The sequence below is a fragment of the Antennarius striatus genome, chromosome 10 (assembly GCF_040054535.1).
Source record: "Antennarius striatus isolate MH-2024 chromosome 10, ASM4005453v1, whole genome shotgun sequence".
Taxonomy (NCBI): domain Eukaryota; kingdom Metazoa; phylum Chordata; class Actinopteri; order Lophiiformes; family Antennariidae; genus Antennarius; species Antennarius striatus.
This window is the reverse complement of record NC_090785.1, coordinates 17,053,005-17,074,649: the sequence shown is the minus strand read 5'-3', so window position 1 is coordinate 17,074,649 and position 21,645 is coordinate 17,053,005. Positions and strand designations below refer to the sequence as shown.

Below are 21,645 nucleotides of genomic sequence, written 5' to 3'. Positions count from 1 at the left end.
ATTTTTTCATGCAAGATGTCTCATTAAACAACTTCAAAAGTTAAAAGTTTTGCCTTTTCTATCTCTGCTCCCATTTGCCTCTTTGCGCCTCTTTCCTGCTTCTCATTGTTGGGCTTTCCCCCCACATCTTTGTTTTGTTTTTTTGGTCTCCGTCTCTGCGATTTCATGCTCAGCAGAGACTGTAAGAAGCCCCAGAACAGAAACTGTGGGTGTATGTGAACAAGAATGAGAGCGAGTGTGCCTGCGAGCCCCACTCTCCCTCTTTACCAGCGTCTGCCATTAGGGTGTCAGTGGCAGAGTGAATTTATTTGCTGTGTGGTTACTGGGCTAATGATTGATGTTGCCCCAGCAAACAGTAAACCAATTAGAAGGCTGATGTAACGTCATTTTAAAAGCCTCCTAATCATGTTGCTCTTGAACCTGGGACCCGGGCCTTCCCTAATGAAGATTTATACTGGATCAAAGGAGAGCCTAACGCCATTAACAATAGATTGTATTCCACCAAAAATCACATTAGGACTTCTCTGCCCACCCCCTCTCCTCCCATCAGGCCCCTGCTAAATATATCTACTGATTACAAGTACAGCTGCATGGAGGAATGGGGAAAAGGGAGAAGAGTGGGAAAAAGAGGCAGGAAGGGACAGAGAGTGCAGAGAGAGTTGGCTCACAGAAGTTGATTGTTAAGAATAAATGTATATGCTGATGAACAATCTCTTCTCTCTTGTATTTCTGTGTGTGTGTGTGTGTGTGTGTGTGTGTGTGTGTGTGTGTGTGTGTGTGTGTGTGTGTGTGTGTGTGTGTGTGTGTGTGAGGCTGAAGAATTGTTGCAAGGTGCTGACATAAGCACACGGGGCGTGTAACAGCCAACAAGAGACTGTCCAATGATAACAGAAAGCTTAGACCCCAGATGTAGTATACTAAGGAATTTGTACTGCAGGGTTTGTTTGTATCTACATGAGGTCAGTTTGTCTCTTGTGTGTATTTTTGATCTTACTTCCTACTTCCACTCCAGCCAAGAACATTCCATTGGTTCAAGGACACAATGAACCATACACACACCCCCACGCAGACACACATTAGGTCTGAAGGTTGTAAAAAAATAGGGATGTGCTGATGATATAATCCTCCATTGATGTCCATTCCTGAGATCTCTTCATATTCGCTGAGTATCTGCAGATTTGTCTGTTTGTGTCATCGATGATACTGTTGGACTTCCCACTCAACCTTCGTATGATTTGATTTTAAATATTTGTGCCTTTGTGCTATGTCTTGTCTTAAGAAAACCTCTCTCCCCCACAAAGTAGCATGTCTTTGCCATCTAGTATGTCTTTGCTATCATGCTTCTCCTGCCAACACTTAAAATTCACTTTCTGCGGGATTATTAATGTCATATGGAAAACAAGCACAATCACACCTACTCACTGGAAACCAATCTGAGCTCTGTAGTCTGTGAGGGTTGCTTTCACTTGCGTCATTGTTTTCTGGCAACCGTTGACAAAGGTGGAGGGATTACTTTTAAATATGTGATATCTATAAAATATTACCATTGCCAGCTTAGAATTATAATTTTTTTGCTTATGGGAGCAACATAAGAAGATGGATAACAGAGAGAGATTCTTGAAAAATAGATATTTTTTTATAACTTTGTAAGATGTAGTATCCGATTTTGACTGTTAAAAACATGCAGATGAATTTTAAATGAATCTCTTTTAAAAAACTATAATATCCACGATTAACCATAATTACAATCCCCGTCAATCCCTATCTGTACATCCGGCCTATTCTAACTCCCTGCATCAGACACAGCAGCAGGGTCATTTCCCCTATTCTCGTTCATACGCCACTGTAATTATCTCTCATATGTCGTTTCTGGAAGCAAACACAGGGGTTTCCTCTTGGGGGCCTGGGTTCCAGTGATCAAGTTTAGCTCAATTTCCACTGAGCAGTACCAGATCTACTCTACTTGGTTTCCTATTAGGTAAAATGGACCTGGTGAGGATGTATTTATTTATTTTTAGCACCACCTCTTATGCAGCTTAAAGCAAGCTGCGCAGGTGAACATGAGAATGTAAGACGGGTATGTTGGGTTGAAGACTACTTCACATTTGTGTCACAAGACGTCCCTTTACCCTTAAGAGATACTGCACTGTAATGAAAAATGAACTGCAGAAAAAAAATTGAGACCAAGTTGAGGTATTTCATTCATTCAGGTTCAGTTGGTGCCACACATTTGAAATATGAATTAATATAGAATATATAAGTAATGTATCTTAAGTTCTTGTGTTGATCATAAGTTAACATATTTTCCAGTAAAACATTGATTTTTTTACTTATTTTTGAGTATAATCGTGAAATATGAAACATTCTTTTAGTACTACTGTATATAGGCTTTTATACCTAATCCTGAGAGAAGTTCAAGCATTCAACTATATGGGAATGAGAGAAAAAAAAAGTTTTTGACTGGAGAGGTACTTTAAAACTTCTTGGTTTGATTCCCAGACCTGCTAACCAGGGTTGAGCCAGGTACTCGTTTCAGACAAGTATCCGTGTACGAGCATGATAAGAGTAAAACTCGCCAATGCTCGTGCTCGTTCATTCATTCATTCATTTTCCTAACTGCTTCATCCACTTTCGCGGGTCACGGGGAGCTGGAGCCTATCCCAGCTGGCATAGCTGAAGGAAAATCCTCAGAATTGGCTGTCTTCACGCTCTGTGATTGGCCAGTCACACACAGTGCCTGCCCCTCCCTACAGAGACACTACAGGGACACTCTGCCCCACTCTCGCGCACACACAGACATTGACTGATGTCTCTGTGCGTGGCTTCACTGTAGCTCATGTTGCTCTCCTTAGGTGTTCTTCAGCTTGCCTCTATTTCGGTCTACTTAAGGTTACTTGGTGAACTTGTTTATTGTTTTGTTTTTTTGCACGTACGCAGTGCATTTGACCAGACACTGCTGAAAACTGTTTGTGTCGCATCAGTCATTGTCTCCACTCCAGTGTTTTTTTTTTTAACCTGCTTTCTATTAGTTTGACACTTTCTCACTTCAGTTCAAATTAATAATTTCTATACTGTATATATATTTTAACAGTTACATAGCGCGCACACGCACAAACACACACACACGCACGCGCACACACACACACACACACACCTTAATAAACTTTGTTTAACTTTATGTGAAAAAAAATGGCAAGAGCGTTAGGTGGTTAAATCAAATACAACTGGAAAAAAACAGTTTCATTATAAAAAGAAAAAGAAAAAAGAAAAAAAATTAGAAAGTTGTGGTGAGTATGACAATTCTTGTTCATGCATTTCAATTTTGAAGCTGTTCTGTAAATAATTTTAGAATAAACAATAAATATGGTAACTTCTGATCGATCCGTATCAATTTCAGACTTAAAATAATGTACCAACCATTTCCAGTTAAAATCACACTCACTTCCGGATTAAGCCCTGCCCATTCTGAGTACAGATACGGATACAGATAATTTAGATGGCTGAACAGATACACATACAGGTAGTGGTGTACTCACTCATCCATACCGCAAATGAACCTCACATATTTGCGCATCAAAGTTCGTGACTTCATCTCATCGTGGCTTTTTGGTAGGCAGTCACATGATACCGTACACACAGTCTATTGGCTGACAGCATCTGGAAGTGCGCTTGGTTCCGTGAGACTCGGACTTATGTGAAACACAAAAGTGCTTTAAACAGTTGATAAGAGGGTGGGAAAAAGGTAATACAGATACAAGGTGGTGGAATGTCAATATGGGGAGGGTCTTAAACGTATAAATTACTGTAATTAACAAGCTAAATAGTTTGTCGTTCTACTGCGGAATTCCGTGTGGTTCCTGGAACGCATTAACCGCAAAGAATGAGGGCAAGCTGTACTGTGATCAGAAGAATAAAAGAAAGGTAAAAATAAATGGCTCTAGGAACGAGATAAGACATGAAATTAAAGGAATGGATTACTGGCATTTTACTCAGCAATGACTAAATTACATCAGGAAATAGACACATGATGTATGACAGAGTGAACAAAATGAATGAAAGGAAAAAAGGGTGAATGATTGGACAGCTCTCTTACCAGTGGAGGAGGGCTGGGCACGGAGCATGTATGAGTCATCCGGATGGGGCTCCAGGTGAGAGTGGTTGGAGTTTTTCTCCAACAGGGGCACCTGGCATTCCCTGATTGGTGGAGACGGGCCAGGGGAGGGGTGGTGGGGGGCAGACGAGGAGGACGGGAGGGACGGAGGGAGCAGTGAGGAGGAAGAGGTTGGAGGGAGTGGGCGACCTGAATGATGGAGGGAGAGGGAAAGAGAGGGGAAAAGGAGAGGATGGGGCCGTTAGACAAAACAGATGGCAATGATTGACAGATATGGGGGCCTGGTCTGAGGCAGGTTCCCATGGATACTGAAAAATCCAGAATGCCATGAACCATTTAAAAAGTCAATTCACACACAACATTGAATTAACAAAAATTAAAACCTAATCTATGAATTCTGCAGTCATGAAAATCGCTGGTTTAGTCTGTCCAGATATTCAGATCAGCTGTTGATGAGATTTTTGATAGATAGATAGATAGATAGATAGATACATGCACTGACTTCTTTTTTGTTTAGACTTAAAAACCTGGATTAGAATATAAGAAAACCCACAAAGCAAACTTGACTCGAGAAACAGGCCCCACTTCATAACATGCTTGAATACAGATAAATGTTTGCAGACACTAGATAGTCTCCATTTAGAGATACTGTAAATTCATGCAAAAGGTCCACAGATATAAAATCTGAATGAGTGACATATTCAATGATTCCATGAACTGTGTAACAAAGAAGTGATACCCATTTGACTTTAATGCCAACCTCCTTTAGCTACATCAAGGCTATTTATCCTTTCGAAGCATAACATATAGAAATATTCCTTAAAACTTTTTTATGTTCAACAATTATCTTCATGACTTATTTAACAAATTTTCTAATTTAACTATATTACAACAACAATCAAAGTGGCTTTTATTCCCGCTATTCAACTCACGATCATGTTTAACTATGAATCGACTCTGGTGTGTGTGTGTGTGTGTGTGTGTTTTAGTCCACAGTATAATATGGATCCACAGTGCACTGGAGTTTCCCCTCCTCATGCCCTTACTCAATTGGGATATGCTCCAGCTCTCCGCGACCCGCTACAGCGGAAAAGCAGTTTGGAGGATGAATGAATAAATGAATGAATATAAAGGTAATATGTTAATTACTTTGTTTATGTTAATACAGTCATTATTCGATGCTAATTCTAACTACTTGTAGTACCTGGCTAACCCAGTAATCTTCTGGTAACCTACCCAACCAAACCAATGCTAACAAACTAATGGGCAGGTGAGACTAATGTAATGCTACAGAAGTTAATCTATAATGATGCTAATGATGATGAGGTAATGAGATGACACATTGAACTAATGATGCAGCAACACTGCTAAATAACTCTTTAAAAAACTGCCAAAGAGAGCCTAAAACTGTTTCCCAAAACCAAGGAATGTCAGAATCATTTGACCAACCAGCACTTCATCCAACCTTCTCTCATATAGGGACCACCAAATATTAATATTAATATTATGCAAAAATTCACCTCTAGCACAATAACCATACACAGCAAAATACAGATAAAACTTTATGTCCCTTGTAAGACACCATCAAGTACATACACATTACTAACACAAAAAGTCAGTTAATTAGCAACACTTTATACATAGTATTAAAACATTTACAAATGTCTACATATAGACTCATTTTTATTTTATTTTTCCTTATCAAAGCTGGCCAGCTTCCAGAGATTCTTGGCAGGCCTCACACACCCCCCCCCTAACATGTTCTCACATATTTTTCTCATGTTTTTTTCACATTAGTATTCTCATACACCCAGGGATTTTAGTTACAGCCAAAACCAACCTGGTCCAAAGTAATATAGCATTGGAAGAAAGAAAAAGAATAGTACTGAATTGTCTTGTTGACAGAAATCCGGCATGCAGTGAAAGAAAATACAGTAGGTGAGCCATGGGCGGGATCTAAACCAAAACAAGTGAAAGCTGAAGGGTCAGAAACAGGTGAGCAGGAGCCAACATGAAGGATAGACAGCTGTAGCTGAGCAAGATCACAAATGAGTTAAAGGAAGGAAATATTCAGAGAAACCAGAGCATGACTAGGGCAAGGTACAGAACACAAAGTAAAAGAATTTGATCTGAGTTTCATACCTGACATACAATCAACAGCAGTGCAACAATCCTGGTACATATCCAATTTTGATTATGGGAACACAGGAACAGTCAAACCATAGTAAACACTTGAGGGGTGGGTCACTCGACTTCAGGACATTCAAGAGGGAGGAGGCAAATGGAAATGAAAAACACGTGTGGAGTAGACTGATGGAAATATATAGTGGTTTTGGATGACATTAAAGCTGTATGAACATGGACTTTGGTCTCCATAGGGGCAATGAGTTGATGACAGTGGGACTGAATTCAATGCATGTTCAACTGTCACATGGGAACAAAAAGAAGTTACAAATAAATCATTACAAAACATAAAAAACAAGAAAAAAATTTATGAGTAATCAATATAGGACTGATGGAACCAAGCAATTCAACTGAGGTTAAACTAAAACCAAATTCATAATTACCAGGATGAGCTAAATCACCAAAATCCAATCTCCTGGACTTATCAAGTATCAGTCACACAAAAATAAAAAACACCATTTCCTCATTGTTTGCAGAAGTAGTGTTGCTGATCTGTGATTTGCGCAGTATGACACTGTGGAAGGGAGGAGTTATGAGGTTCATAAAATATCAGAGGTATTGGACAGTTATTGATGAGGTGGTGAATAAATGTGACAGTTGTGCTCAAAGCAGCATGAGGAATTAATAAAAACACCGATAGGGCACAGTCTCGTATTAGAAGGGCCAAATGCACATCTTGTTTTCAACTATGTAGTTATGTTAAAGCCAGTACAGTAATCCCTTGCTTATTCCTGCTTCAAGATGCACAGCTTCACTACATTGCGGCCTTTTAGTAGGTAGTCACGTCATACCGGACGCGCATGCTATTGGCTGACGACATCCGTGTGTGTATGCTGCGTTCCGGCTCGAAGTAATCCTTCGACTTTTCTTGAATACAAAGGTGCTTTAAACAGTGTATAAGAGTGTGGGAAAAGGTAATGCAGATAGAAAGTGGTTTAATATCAGAATGGGGAGGATTTATAAATGTTTAAATTACCGTAAATAATAAGAAATACTTTGTCGCTTTATCACTAAATTTCTTTTTTCACGGATGGTCCTGGAACGCATAAACAGTGAGTAACGAGGGACTACTGTACATGGTAAAATGATATGTTTGTGATAGTTGACTGTACAGTCATGAAAGCTACACCATCAAAAGATTTGGGAGATTAAACTTGTCAAAGGTACAGTATAACCAGACAAGTACATGGTTTGGCATACCAGAAGAAAAAGGTTTTGGTAATGGATCTAATGGATCAGCTTTGTAAATTTTTATTTATTTATTTTTCAGTAATTTCTTTGTTTTAATCGACATCGACAACAACTCCTACAACAGTTAAGAATCAACAAGAGATTTGGGGGCGTTTATCATCCCCAGTCTCAAAGAGCAATTGAGAAACTTAATGGGAGTCTCAGAGCTGACTTTAAGATTTGTGCCAGCTCAAAGTTAAACTGAGCAGATGCTCGGCTGCGTGTGTTAATGAGCTATCACATACAACCTACCAGAAACACACATTTAATTCCAAAAAATAATAAAAAAGCAAAACAGACAATGCATGTCAGTGCTGCATTGAGGGTACTCCATAAAGACCAAGGATGACCAAGGCTCTGCTGATGATACACCCAAATCTGACCTGTGTGATGACCTGTGGAAGTAGGAGGTCATCATACCAGCTCAGGTTCAGTATACATTTAAGTGAATGATAAAAGTCCTGAATGGGTTCACAAAATGCATATTTATAATCATAAAATAAGTAATAACCACTTTATTCCCCTCAGAAATAATAAAAATATATCCATATTTAATCAACAGAAGACGTGGGAAATAGATTAATGCAGGCCGACCATCCTCTAGTGTCCTGGATTGTTGACTACTTGACCTCCAGACTAGTTTGTGGGCCTGCAACACTGTGTCTGACACTGTGGTCAGCAACACTGAGGTGCCACAAGGGACTGTTCTCTTTTCTTTTCTCTTTACCCTTTACACCACAGACTTCAATTACTGCACGGAGACCTGTTATCTCCAAAAGTTTCCTGATGACACAGGGTTGGTTTGATGTATCAGTAAGTGTGATGAGACAGAGTACAGGGTTGTAGTGGGCACCTTTGCAATGTGAAGTGAGAAAAAAAAAAAAGGCTCTAATATAGCAAAGACAAAGGAACTGGTGGTGGACTTGAAGAGGATGAAGGGACAGGTAACCCCTGTCACCATTCAGGGGGTCAGTATTGACTTTGTCAATCCTGACAGTAGAATGAACTGGGGGAAGCACACGGACCCTCTACAAGAAGAGCCAAGGTTATCTTTTTCCTGAAGAGGCTGTGGTTTAACATCTGCACCAACATGCTGAGGATGTTCTACCAGTCCGTGGTCTCCAGTGCTTTCCTCTACACTGTGGTGTGCTGGGGCAGTGGTCTGAGGGTGGTGGACACAAACAGACTGGACACACTGATCCACTGGGCTGGTGATATCGCTGGGGTGGTGCTGGACGAGAGGATATTGTCCAAGATAGGGTCATATTGTACAATGAGTGCCACCCACCGATGGGAGACTGGAGTTTATTCAGTAGTAGATGACCTGTAAATACACCACTGAGTGCCTGAGGCAATCCTTCTGCCTGTGGCCATCAAACTGTACAACTACTCACTCTGACAGTCAGACGGTGGGGGGGAGATAAGGAGGAGGAGGAGGGGAAGGAATGAAAACAGACACCTGCACCTGTATGTACCAGCATATACTTTTAGATTCTTTTATTTACTGTCTTATTTATTCCAACTTCTTCCGTTTTTCTTTTCTCTCATACTTTCTGGAACAGTCTGACTGTACAAAAAGTAATTTCCCCATCAGGAATCAATAAAATACTCTGATACTGATTAATTAATTACTGGAAGTGTACAGTACAAATACAACTGCACTTGTGCTCCCAATAAAATCTAATGCAATCCAGTCTAATGTTAAATTATGAGATGTTAGTGAGTCTAAAATATAAGCCACATGGGTCAAATAGTATAATATTCTGTCAAAGTCGATAAAGCCAAAACATTTACAAACAATGAAATGGCTGTTACATATTTTTGAGGTTATGAAATCAAGCATTAAAAGACAAACTAAAAAAACCATCTTTCACATCCGTGAGTAAAATGGTTGTCCCTACATTGTGTGATCTGCTAATTTAAAATGTTATACACAACAATGGCATCACACATTTCAGAGGTCAATATTCACGAAGGAAAAGTAAAATCAGAAATACCAGCTCAAATGTTACGCAAGAAAATAGTTTAAGGATTTTACCTTTATTTCAACAGTTGAGGGTAAAAAAGGTTCAAAACAGTAATACCAGTTGTCAGATGAAATTCACACTTTACCGACTTCTACTTTAAAAACCTCTTCAACCCCTTCCTCAGAATTTACACCGATTCTTGATCCAATAGTTACCCTAATTATCACAATAACATCTGACATTAAAATTGAAACTCGGGGTTACAAAATGAAAGAAATAATACTTTACTCTGGAGGTAATGACAATGATTGACTACCAGGACTAGACAGGCAGTTCACCCAGTGCGCGTATGATAAAGCACCAGACAGGTAACTCTGTCTGACCAGTTTAATGATTAAACAGTTAACCACTGCTGTTGCCATGCAATCGGACTGACTGTTCCATTGACAGCCTGGATGGATAGAGTTAGTGCAACAACATATATTTTTCCACAACAAAGTTCTAATCTGTATGGTAATTATGACAAAGCTGATTATAACCATCAGTGGGATTGGACAAGAGATGCATTATGCAAACTTAAAACTAATCCCTTAGCTACGTTCAAGATTGCAGTCAAATCTAAACAAAAAGGGCTTGTGAAAAATTTTTTTTTTTCTATCCTTGCTTCGTTGTAGCACCAACCGGGCTGCATCTGGCTCAACTCAGACTGGAGTCTGGCCAGAAGGATGCATTTGCTACGACAAGGTAAGATGGAATATCTCAATTGCTGGGAGATCAGACATTGAAATTTCAAGGGTTCCACGCACACAAACATCTTTCAGCTACACAACAGATTGTTCTCTACACTGCACTACTACATATGCATAAGTATAGGGCGTTCATCCTTCATTCATTATATGTGATATGAATATGTCAATATATACAGGTATCTACAAATCAATATGCCAATATGATCAGGTGACATGGACTACATTTCTTCTAGAAAAAGGTTCAAACATGCAATTAATATGCATAAAGGATATGTTCCAGTTTAATATTGCAGATGACCAAACATCATTTCTAGATTTTGTATTTTATTTTTTAGATTTCTTTATCATCACCTTAAATGGTTACACCAGGGTTTGTGTAATCAGTTACATACATATGAACATCATCAGCTGTTGTCTGTTACCACCTATCACAAGTGATCTTAGTATTAGTATTCTTAGTCAGAATGTGTGGAATTGTTCAGATGTTTTTTTGAATTTTGTCAATAAATGGTTAATCCCCCTGGAGCCCCTGGAATACATCTCTCCATCTCACCATTTGGATGTCTCATATTTTGAAATTCTAAATATTTGATGCAAGGAACAGAGAAACATCTATAGACATTATTTTCATTTTGTCCACCCAAACAGACAAGAACACAAACAGTATTATACTCATTCTTGTGACTCCACCACTGAATATATTAATGCAAGTCTATGTAAGGTGCAATCGTATCATAGTGAACTGTAAATGATAGTGTAACATTAATGAGCACAGATGAGATTCTTTCACGTCAGCTAGACAGTAATGTGAAGCTTTGCTTTGCTCACATTGAGCATCATAAGCCAGATGTCGTAACAGTCCAGAGGAGCATTACTTCAGTTGTCAAATAATCCTCAAATGGGAAATATTTTTGGGACCTGCATAGATTGTATGACTGTCCTCGACATGGGCACTGCAAAAGAAAGTTAACTGCCAAGTCTTTAAATAGGGTGAGCCATGGGATGCATGGACACAATCAGGCTGTCCCATACACCAGAGAGTGAAGACAGGGAAGGAGAGAGTTCTCTCTACTCTCCAAAGGCTTGGAATCAAGGACAAAGACAAATCTAATAAATTCTATTTAGAGACGGCTCAAAATATAGAATAATTATGTCTGCCATATTTGCAGCTCAATCAATCAACAACATAAGAATGAGGTCGCATAGTCCAGCCGATCACCCCAATACTCAGGTTATTACAAATCTTAATTAGATAGATGCAAAAAAGGTCAATTTAACACAGTGGTAATCATTTATTTTCTCCAGATTCTATATTTGGACTGATACCTACGGGCACTAGCAATACCTTTATAAATAAATCTTTTTTTTTTATGATGCCAAGTCCTTCACCTTCAAAGTTAAATTGTAAGGGTATAAAGAAAAACTGCTATCCTTTCATTCAGCTACTTATCTTCCATTGAACATCTGTTTGTTGTACGGATCAAAAATGGACAGCGATAGAGAAGGAAAACAGAAGAAAGGCTACGAGGCCTTGAAGTTAAAGACTTAATTTTTGTGGTTTTCTTAATGACATCACTTGACAATACACATGCGGTGAGATTGTAACTTGACGAGATCTGCCTTCCAAATAAGAAGAGTCTTGATAGAAATCAAAATGTGTGCAGACCAACATTATTTTTAGGCTTTTTTGGGAATATTAATTATTAAATGAACTGGTTGGAAAAAGCTGCTAGTTGCTAACAATGTGGGCTTAAATCCTGGAAAAATCATGTTTAAGCTCAAATCCTATGCAGTTTATAGTTAATAGTTTTAGAGAGTATTTGATAGAAATGCATGCAGCATGTTGCCTCTGTTCTCTGTTGTAGCTCAGAGTCTTGCGTCATGGAAACCAGATCTAGGATCGATCCACAGCCTGACGTTAACTGCACCCCAGAGGGAAGTCAGCCTTGTCTTCTGTTTAGGTATGTGCTTGTGCATGAGTCTGTGTATGTGTGTGTGTGTGTGTGTGTGTGTGTGTGTGTGTGTGTGCGTGTGTGTGTGTGTGTGTGTGTGTCTGTGTGTGTGTCTGTGTGTGTGTATGTGTGTGCATGTGTATCCGGTCAATCTCATCAGTACAAACAGAGAAAAATGGATAAACAATGGCAAAGCAAACACTGTGGCCAACAGGAGGGAAAAGGAAGGTGACAGGGAGGGACACAACGAGAAATAGATGGAGGGGGTGGGAGATAGGGGAGGGATCACAGGGGAGTGGAGAGTGAGATGGTGAGAAATGAATAGACGGAGCAGAGGATGGAGAAAACAGGACAGTTGAGGAGCTACGAGCTGACAAAACATATTGGCAATAAAAAACTAGGAATAAAACAGAGGAGGGTAATTAGGATGGGAGGATGCAAGATGAGACAGAACCATGAAAGATGGAGGACAGGTAGATAATCAAACTGAGAGGGAAAAGGGAATATGGACACACACGTGTAAAACATTGATCTAAAAGAATTAATCACTTCAACTGATGGCAAGAACGATTTATCATTTCGGATATTTTAGCGGCCCTAAAATGAAACTATTGTTGATGAGATGGAATAAAAAAAATTAACAAAACTGGTCTGCAGCTGCACATTTTATTACTATTGCATTTTTTTTTCATTTGTGTGTATAAACATGAAATTTGTCCAAGCTCATGTGCACATGTGCATGGGAGATGGTTATTAATATTTGAAATTGGTTTAATTGCAAAAAAAAAGAAAAAAAAATTGCACTAGTTGGCCAAAAGCAATTAAGGGAACTTTAATCTCCTTAGCAATTATGCTGTGGGGCATCTTTAACTCAGTCATTTCTGCCCGCTACATTTGGAGAAAGGTCAGTGGAAATTGCTTTGTGTTATTAGAACAAAGACTTAGCAATGAGCTCACGTGGCTCTCTTGACAATTCGTTGGTTGCCATCCTTCGTCTGCCTCCCCGGCCATCTGTACACATCTCTGAATCCTTCTCTCCGTGCCCGTCTCTCGCTCTCTCAGGCTACGGTTCTTAACAAGTGTTGATTAATATGAAGGAAATAAGCATATCATGAGACTTGAGACTGTGGCATTATACTGAAGGCATTAGCTGAGTCCCCTGATGGTTTCTTTGCAATGTAAAAAGCAACACTATCAATCATTAGTCACCAGGTTTCTTGTGTGAATCTTGAGATTACGAGTATTTCCTGTCGTGCTTCTGTGTCTCTACTCAACTCCTCAATATGAGCTTTGTATCCCTTGTTTCCCAATGAAGACATTCTTTATTGTGCAATGGCACAATACATCAACCATAATTCTGCTTGTTGACTGTTCACTGACTTGTTTTCTCATTGTCCTTGTCTCCTTTCACATCCCTCCCTCCCTCCCCACCCATCCATCCGTCCTGCCCCCCCCCCCATCTGGCTGAGGTGAGGAGTGGTAGGCCGAGGAGAGTGGAGTGGATCGAGGGATGGAGCGACATCTGGAGCCCAGTCAGACAAGGGGAGACAAATTACCCCTCTAACGAGAGCCATTCATCATTTCTTCATCTCTCTCTTCTTTCATCGCTCCCGTCCTCCACACCTCAGTGTGAAATACATCACACCTGGATAGTGACTTCGGAAAAGCAAACAAAATTCCAAGATCTGCCGTCCAACTTCACACTCCATGTTGGTTTCATTTAGTCACCACTCATTTATCCGGTGCTGCCAAGTCAATCAGAACGCTTTTCTGTTCAGATGACGGAAAGTAAGGAAGTGACGAGAGGAGGAACAACAAGACGAGGGAGACGTCAAATGATTAAATGAGCGGTGCGCGGGGTAAAGGGAGGAAAAAGAAATCGACACACCCATGCTGGCACATGCAGAGACTCATTACCATGGCTGCTGTCAGCACAGATGTTGGACTGAGGGGGAGCTGTCAGTCAGTGTGCATGTGTGTGAAAAAGTCTGTGCGCATGCATGTGTGTTTGTGTGATAGTGTCTGACAGTGATCTGAGGGCTATTTAGTAATGACAGCTGCTGACACAATGGGCCCTTTTCTCTATTTATCTATACAGTGCAGTCTGTCTTCTCCATCTCAACTCTCTTCCTCTTCCACCCTCACTCCCTTTTCCTCTACTCCTCGCCTCTGCTTTCCTCTTGCTCCTTTTTCTATATTGGCATTTAGCTTGACTGCGGCAAGATGCACACCTGTTGTTATCGATATATGCAAGCAACAAATAGATGGTGCAGCATCTAGAACGGTTCATCCTCTTGATGTTCTAACACAATCTCCATCTCATTTCCTTCCTTTGGTGATCAGAAAATGAGTGATAATATGAGTAGAGAGGGAAGGCAGCACTGAGACGACGATTCAACAGACGCGTTTTAATTTATAAAGTTGGGCTTTCGAAGCCTAAAGAGACGATCGTATCTGGTTCTTTTCTTTGAAGTGTAACAGAGTGTCTGGGCGCGTCTCTGGCCTACAGCTCTCCTCCGATCAGACTCTGTTCCTCGCTTTCATCACGCCTGCATCTCTCCATCTCTCCAAAACTATGAGGGCCCTCTTCCCAAACAGGCAGATCCTCCTAACAAATACAAGCAGCCTGCAGCTCAGGCTGGAGAAGCCTTCCAGCTGGGTAAAAGGTGCTATCCACACTCACGGCTTCCCATTATTTTGTTCTACATGGCGGTGCTGCTTGATTTCATTTTTCAATTCTTTGAAGGATTACAGTTTAGGCTTGTCATTTGAAGCACTTTCAGATTTGACAAGATTTTACTTCCAAACGGCGACTGAGATGTTTGCATAAATGCTTTCTTGTAACACAAACTAAAGAAGCACATTTTATTTCAAACTGGATGTTATTAGTGATAAAAAAAAGGTATATTTTTGTCATTGTTAGTTTGAGTTCAGTTGAAATTTGTGCTATTATAACTTAAAATGTCACAAATGAACTAATTTTATTTACCGTTAGATATTTCAAGCATTTATTTCCCTGTAAGCCTTCATTTGTTATGTTAGACTAAATACATCTCTTATCAATTACTTAGCTGTTTGCTGATCTGCTTAATTATTTTAGGTTATTTTAAAAGAGTTAATATTTACACCAGTGATGTTAGAAAAAGTGAATGCCCTGATTCCTCTCGAACAACTAGACTTTGTGTACCTTTTTTTCACAGTCTCCTTCTCGAATCAAACTTTAAAATAACAAGCCTTCCGCTTATTAAACTAGTAAAATTACTGTCGGCTTCCCAACGTGCAAAAACATTTCACAGAATCCTTTGAGAAGGAATAGCTCATAAGGACAAAATCTTCACAGTGTTTCATTGCCAGGCACAAGAACCTATTCTACCATGGAAGGCACCCAAGGACAGCGAGGCTATTCAGAAACAGTAGGTTTTGATTGATATAATATCCTCTGACCTTCTAATGACATGGAATAAGAATAAGAATAATAGAGACCAAAATACATGCTAATTTTAAGACCTTTGAAAAGAATGGAAATGGGATGACAAATTGAATGCCGGGGCTGTTAGTCTCATTTGAACTTTATCTAGAACATTCATAAAGACGTTACTGCTGTGCAATACGGAGACCCTGGTGTTGTACATGACGCTATTCTCTGAGTTACATAAAGTGTAAGAATGTTGAAGTGCTCTGCGATGAAAGAAATTTGCAACAGGAACCCTAACATATCGTCCCTGGATGTTTCAAATATTTGGTTCAGAAGGTCAATCCTTCCTCCTCTCCTCACTCAAGTAGTTGCTTCTGACTTTGAGAGGAGGACTGACGCAAACTGACACTCAACCTTTTCACCCAGATGCGTAAATCTAACGCAGCACCTATCTGCATCTGCTAATTGAAACATGCCTCCGTCTTGATGGGAAGCACACTCCTGTGTGTCTATTCCTGGTTACACATAGCATTAGGATGCTGCAGCACACTTGCGCTGGCCACTGTCAGAGATGTCCACTTCGTGACTTGGGGCGACCATGGAGCCTACATTACCATATAAATTACATCCATGTTGTTGCTGCTGCTGCGGATTGATGGTATTGTTATGGATTCTACACATCGGACCCTCATTGAAAACTATCAAAATAAATAGCCTTCTCCTCCCACATAAATGTGAAAGCATGCACGGAGATGCCAGTGCACACACCATCGTAAGCGCACACACAAACATAGAGTCATGAGCGTGTGAAAATACACACAACACACCACACACCCTCGACCTCAGGTGTGGAGAAAAAGACAACGGTCCTCTCTTTACCTCTGAACATCCCTTGTGGTGGCTGAAAAGAATAGATTAGCAAAGGGGGGATGATCTGTCTATGTCTGTAAGTGTGTGTGGTTTGTGTGTGCGTGTGTGTGCGTGTGTCTGTGTGTGTGTGCGTGTGTGTGTTTGTGAATGTGCCCATATTGCAAACATATTCTATACCTTTTTGCAACTGGTGTGTTCATCAGAGTCCATTTGAGAATCAATTTGGTGGTAGGAGAGAAAATACCACTTTAAAACCCGAGGGCAGACGACATAAAAATATGAATCATCAGTGAAATAAAAAGAATATAAGTGGTATAAATATAATAATGGAGTGAGAGGAAAGGCACAGAATGAAATGATTTCTTTTGACAGAATAGATACCACATCCTCCAGAAAAAACCACCCAATTATTTTTAAATTTTCTAATCAAAAGATAAAATATGGTAACAGCAATTGTATACTTCACAATAATCTAGAAATAAATTTAAGGGTCCGGAAAAAAGCATTTCTTTCCATTAAATACAAGTGTTACACGTGGGAGTGGATTATATGGTACCAGCAAGGCTGCTTCCATATTTTCTCACTTGAGAGAAGGACAAACACTTTGATGACGAGAGTTTCATTTAGAACACTATCAAGGCCCTATGAAAAGAAACCAGCTCACAGGATTGGAAAGACCTTCTTAACATCATATCATAACTGGAGCTGTGATTCTCAGGCTGACTGTAGAAAGCTGTTAGACGAGAAGAGGAAAATGGAAGAACTCTGTCCCCATTATATTACTGTATGTTCCCTTTATATTACTGTATGTCCCCTTTATATTACTGTATGATGCTGAAAGCTAGGTATAGATATCATGTTCTAGACAAGAATTATGGGATTTTCAAGAGGTTTAACAATGATATAATTGCACAATATAAATTGGTGCGAAAAAGGTAAATATAGATTAAAGCTTTAACTAATAGTGACAAAACTATTAAAATGAGAAAGCCTATCTATTCTAATACCAAAATGGTAATGACTTGTGAAGAAAGAACATTTGCCATGAATTGAAAATGAGCGTAGTTTACACTTATTAATCGACATTTGAATCTTGACTGATGTACTATTACATACATAAATAATATTTTATATTATTTATGAATACTACAGCTACCACTACAACTACGACTACTAATATAATATTTTTTCAACAATTATTGTGTTCAGTTTAAATTAATGGAAAATGTGTTTATATGCAAGAAAGTGTGTGTGTGTGTGTGTGTGTGTGTGTGTGTGTGTGTGTGTGTGTGTGTGTGTGTGTGTGTGTGTGTGTGTGTGTGCATTGATATACAGTATGTGCCTACACAAACACCTATTCAACAGGACTCCGCTGCATGAGCGGATGTGGTTGCTATGACAATCACATTCCTTGAAATGCACAAAAGGCAGGAAAACAACTGAAAAACAAAAGGAAACAATGGTGAAAGAAAAGAGAATGATTGAAGAGAGAAAAGAAATGGATGATGCCAAAAGCCCTGGGAGAGAGAGGAAATGGTAAGCGATCTGTATTTGTTTGGTGAACACAACCGCCAGCTGGTGACCTTGTGCAGTCGGAGATAGTGTGTCGTATTGTAATTTCATGAATTAACTCAATTTCAATGAAGCCTTCTTTTTGTCTGATGCTACTTTATGTGAAGTATGGGTGTGTGTGAGTGTGTGTGAGTGAGCTGGTGAGACTGAGTCAGCGGTGTCTCCTTATGGTGATTAGCAAACACGTTCGTGGAGAGTCCACTATTGTCAGGTGATGCGTTTAGAGCCATTGGTAATAAGTGTACTACGGCCTCTTGCTGAGGAAAACCTTTCCAATCTTTGATGCTCTAGAGCCTTTATTTATAGTAACAAGGGAAAAAAGGATGCGGAGCTGGGAAAGACAGAAAGCCACATTGTATTTCCTCTAACTAGCTTACTGTTGAGCATTGCTCTCTTTCACGAGGTGAACAGGCTGGGGTCTCCACACTCTGGGCCAAATTTACTCAGCCTTTTGCGCCTTAGCTCTGACACATTCTGCACCATAGAGATGCTTGTGTTATTTATCAAAGAGACACAGCAGCTTGAAGGCGCAGTTTGCCTGTCATCTGAGGTACACCTCATGTGCCTCTTGCATGAGGCGCCTTTGAAATGAGGCTTGCACAAATAGCACAAATAACAGTACATACAATAGCTCTGATTCTACCTGTTTTACAAAGGTTTAGTCAATCTGTGAGGGTTATTATGGGGGTAATTCTCACCTTTACATAAAAACTGGTCGTAGTGAGGGAAAGAAAAGTTATTTAGCCCGCATTATATAGAGTTTTTGATGACATCAAAGTGGGAGGGCAGTGCATTATAATGTGAAGTAGAGTTCATTTTGAGATAGACAGAAAGAATAAAAGTCCTAATAATGAACCAAAGACTGAGCTGTGGATGTAAAATACTGTATGGACAAACACATTCTGATGTTTGACCTTCGTAAAGGCAACTAGTTTATCTAAACAGACTTTAACTCTTCAACAGCGACTTCAACTTTTGCAGCCCACTCCATAAATAGGTCATTACAGGTTTATCAACTAGACGCCCAATTTATTTTGCACAGTCACAGTTTAATTGTGAGCTTATTTAATGGAATTGACATTTTGGAAATTGCATTTTTTCAATTTTATGGATCTCAGAGAAATCCTACTGCTGAACTGCGCCCTTTGAGCAATTCATCACTTTCCGACTGAGCTTAGGAGGCAGTCCTAATCACTGATAGCAATATCAGCTGCAACTTGGGTAAATCAGATGTAAATTACTTGCAGATTGTTAGCTCAAACAAAATGAAAGGTGCAGCTTAAAGTTGTGCCACACTTAAACAGACGTAAAATAAAACGAAGCCCACCTGTCTGTCGATCCTGCAAGAATACGCAATAATGATATAGCTTTACCATTCATAGCTTGCATCAGCTGACATCAGCTGACTCAGAGGAATAAGGAAGTCCCTATGCTGGTGGATTTCACATGCAGTTGTGCATCTAGGTGTACGTCTGAGTGTGTGCTTCAGTATGCTTGTTTGTGTGCCCGTTTTACACAAACACTCACTTGCAAACGTGATGCAACTCTCTAAGGCACAACCTGCAAAACCATTCAACTCATAAACAGTTGTGCCCAACCAAGCAGATTCAAAAGACATCACCACGCGTTGGAAGAGACAGACAGCCCAGTCACATGTTGGGCAATAGGATATTAGTCTTACCCTCCTGGCAGAGAGCACAGACCTTGGAGACAAATAATAAATGCGAATCTTTGTAGGACGAAGCCACATCAGTCAGTTTAAGATCAGAGCGTAGAATGAGATTTTTAATTACTGCATGACCTGCGGTATATTAGCGCATATTAATGAGGATCATTAACCCAGAGGTAACTAAGACCCCTCCTCCTTAACTACAAATGATAGCACCTCTACTATCTGATATGCATGTTGATATGAATGCACGTTTTAAAAGCGATGTTCAACTGATGGCTTTTTTCATCTTTGAAATTAAACCAAACATTCTTGGAAAAAATAAATAAGTGTAATCAGTTTACTTTCATAGAGAAATGAACTGTGGATCAAAATTGCCCCACAGTGAATACAAACACTTGGTTTGTAGCAAGCTTTGTACCCATTTGCGACAAATGAAGGATGGCATGGGCAGATGGTGATTTGGAAAAACGCTTTCATTTTTTGTTTTTTTTTTTTTGTTTGTTGCAGCCGTAGAACCAGCCAAAGAACTTTCAGTCACCAACAGGTAGTGCAGGACAGATGAGAAAAAAAAAAAACAGATGAGGAGGAAAGAACTTCAGTTGACATGTTAAGGTCACGTGGTTTTAACACACCAGGACAAAAAAATAAATAAAAATGACAAGAAGTTGAACCTGAATTGAGGATGGCTCATTTTGGTACATCCAAATTTCCCCTCATGCAGCCATCATTTCTGTCATGCAGCCCCACATCTTCGTCTCTTTCTCCATCTAGTGTGGCTTCAGCCTTGTCCTGCCATTGGGCTGCAGTCTCTGTGGTACAGAGGCAGATGTTTTTGCCTCAGAAGGAGAGTCTGGCCGTGTTCGGCTTGTAAAGTTTGTACACACACACCCACACACACACACCCACACACACGCACGCACGCACACACACACACAGACGCACACACACGCAAAAACACATGCACACACACATACTCCCTTCAACTCAGCATTTTATCCTTTCATCTTTACATAACTGCAGTCTCTCAGTGACCTGCTTCAAAACTAGTTGTTCAACAACACACACACACACACACACACACACACACACACACACACACACACACACACACACACACACACACACACACACACACACACACACACACACACACACACACAGCAACTCAGTTAATGTTTGGCGTGGAGACCTATCCACCTGAGGTTTGTAATCTACTACAACTCTGCTTTATATCTCCACTTATGTCAATATACTGACTGGAATAAAAATGGAAGTAAGATAATGAGCATATACGCTGGGATTCAGGTGCGTTGATACGCATATAGATTATATACCAAACATTGGGCAGAGGAGCAGAGGGACTGGCTTGGCTTTATGCTGTGAATTCATTAAAAATAAAGACTTGTTGAGAGTTCTGGGTGGTTGCTGGAACAATAGAGGCAATCACTTGAGCACTGTGCTATTTTGACTATGCTTGTATGGAATAATGGGGCATGCTGCTACTCTCTAGTAGTAATTTACATTATACAATCTGATGGTAAGTGTCGTGTGGCTGAATGCACCATATACTCTTCCTTCTGCTTGAATTTGGACAATGGAAAAGTGGGGCCGGGCTACATTTTATGTAAATTATGTGTGAATGTGTGTGTGCTTGTGTGTGTGTGTGTGTGTGTGTGTGTGTGTTCATCTTCCTCCAATACACTGTGCATTAATTGCCATTCCCAGTGGTCATCAAGAGAGCCTAGGGCTCCTGTGGGACTTCTGCACCTTCATTAGACTCCACTGATCATCACGTTGCAACACCGAGAAAGGGTCTGTTCTCCTCTTTCATCACTGCTTTTTACTTCACCACTCCCTCGCCTCTTACTCCTATTCTGCCACCCCTCACCATTTTTACGTGTTGCGTTATTCCTCAACCAGAAC

At 40.0% G+C, this 21,645-nt stretch overlaps 1 protein-coding gene across 1 annotated transcript in view; it reads right to left on the bottom strand.

Annotated features, from left to right (window-relative positions):
• LOC137602390 (teneurin-2-like) overlaps nt 1-21,645 on the bottom strand; it is a 115,619-nt gene that overhangs the window by 63,557 nt on the left and 30,417 nt on the right. Inside the window, exon 2 of the mRNA XM_068325071.1 lies at nt 4,094-4,300. Coding sequence (XP_068181172.1) covers nt 4,094-4,300 — 207 coding nt within the window. The remainder of the gene's footprint in view (nt 1-4,093; nt 4,301-21,645) is intronic.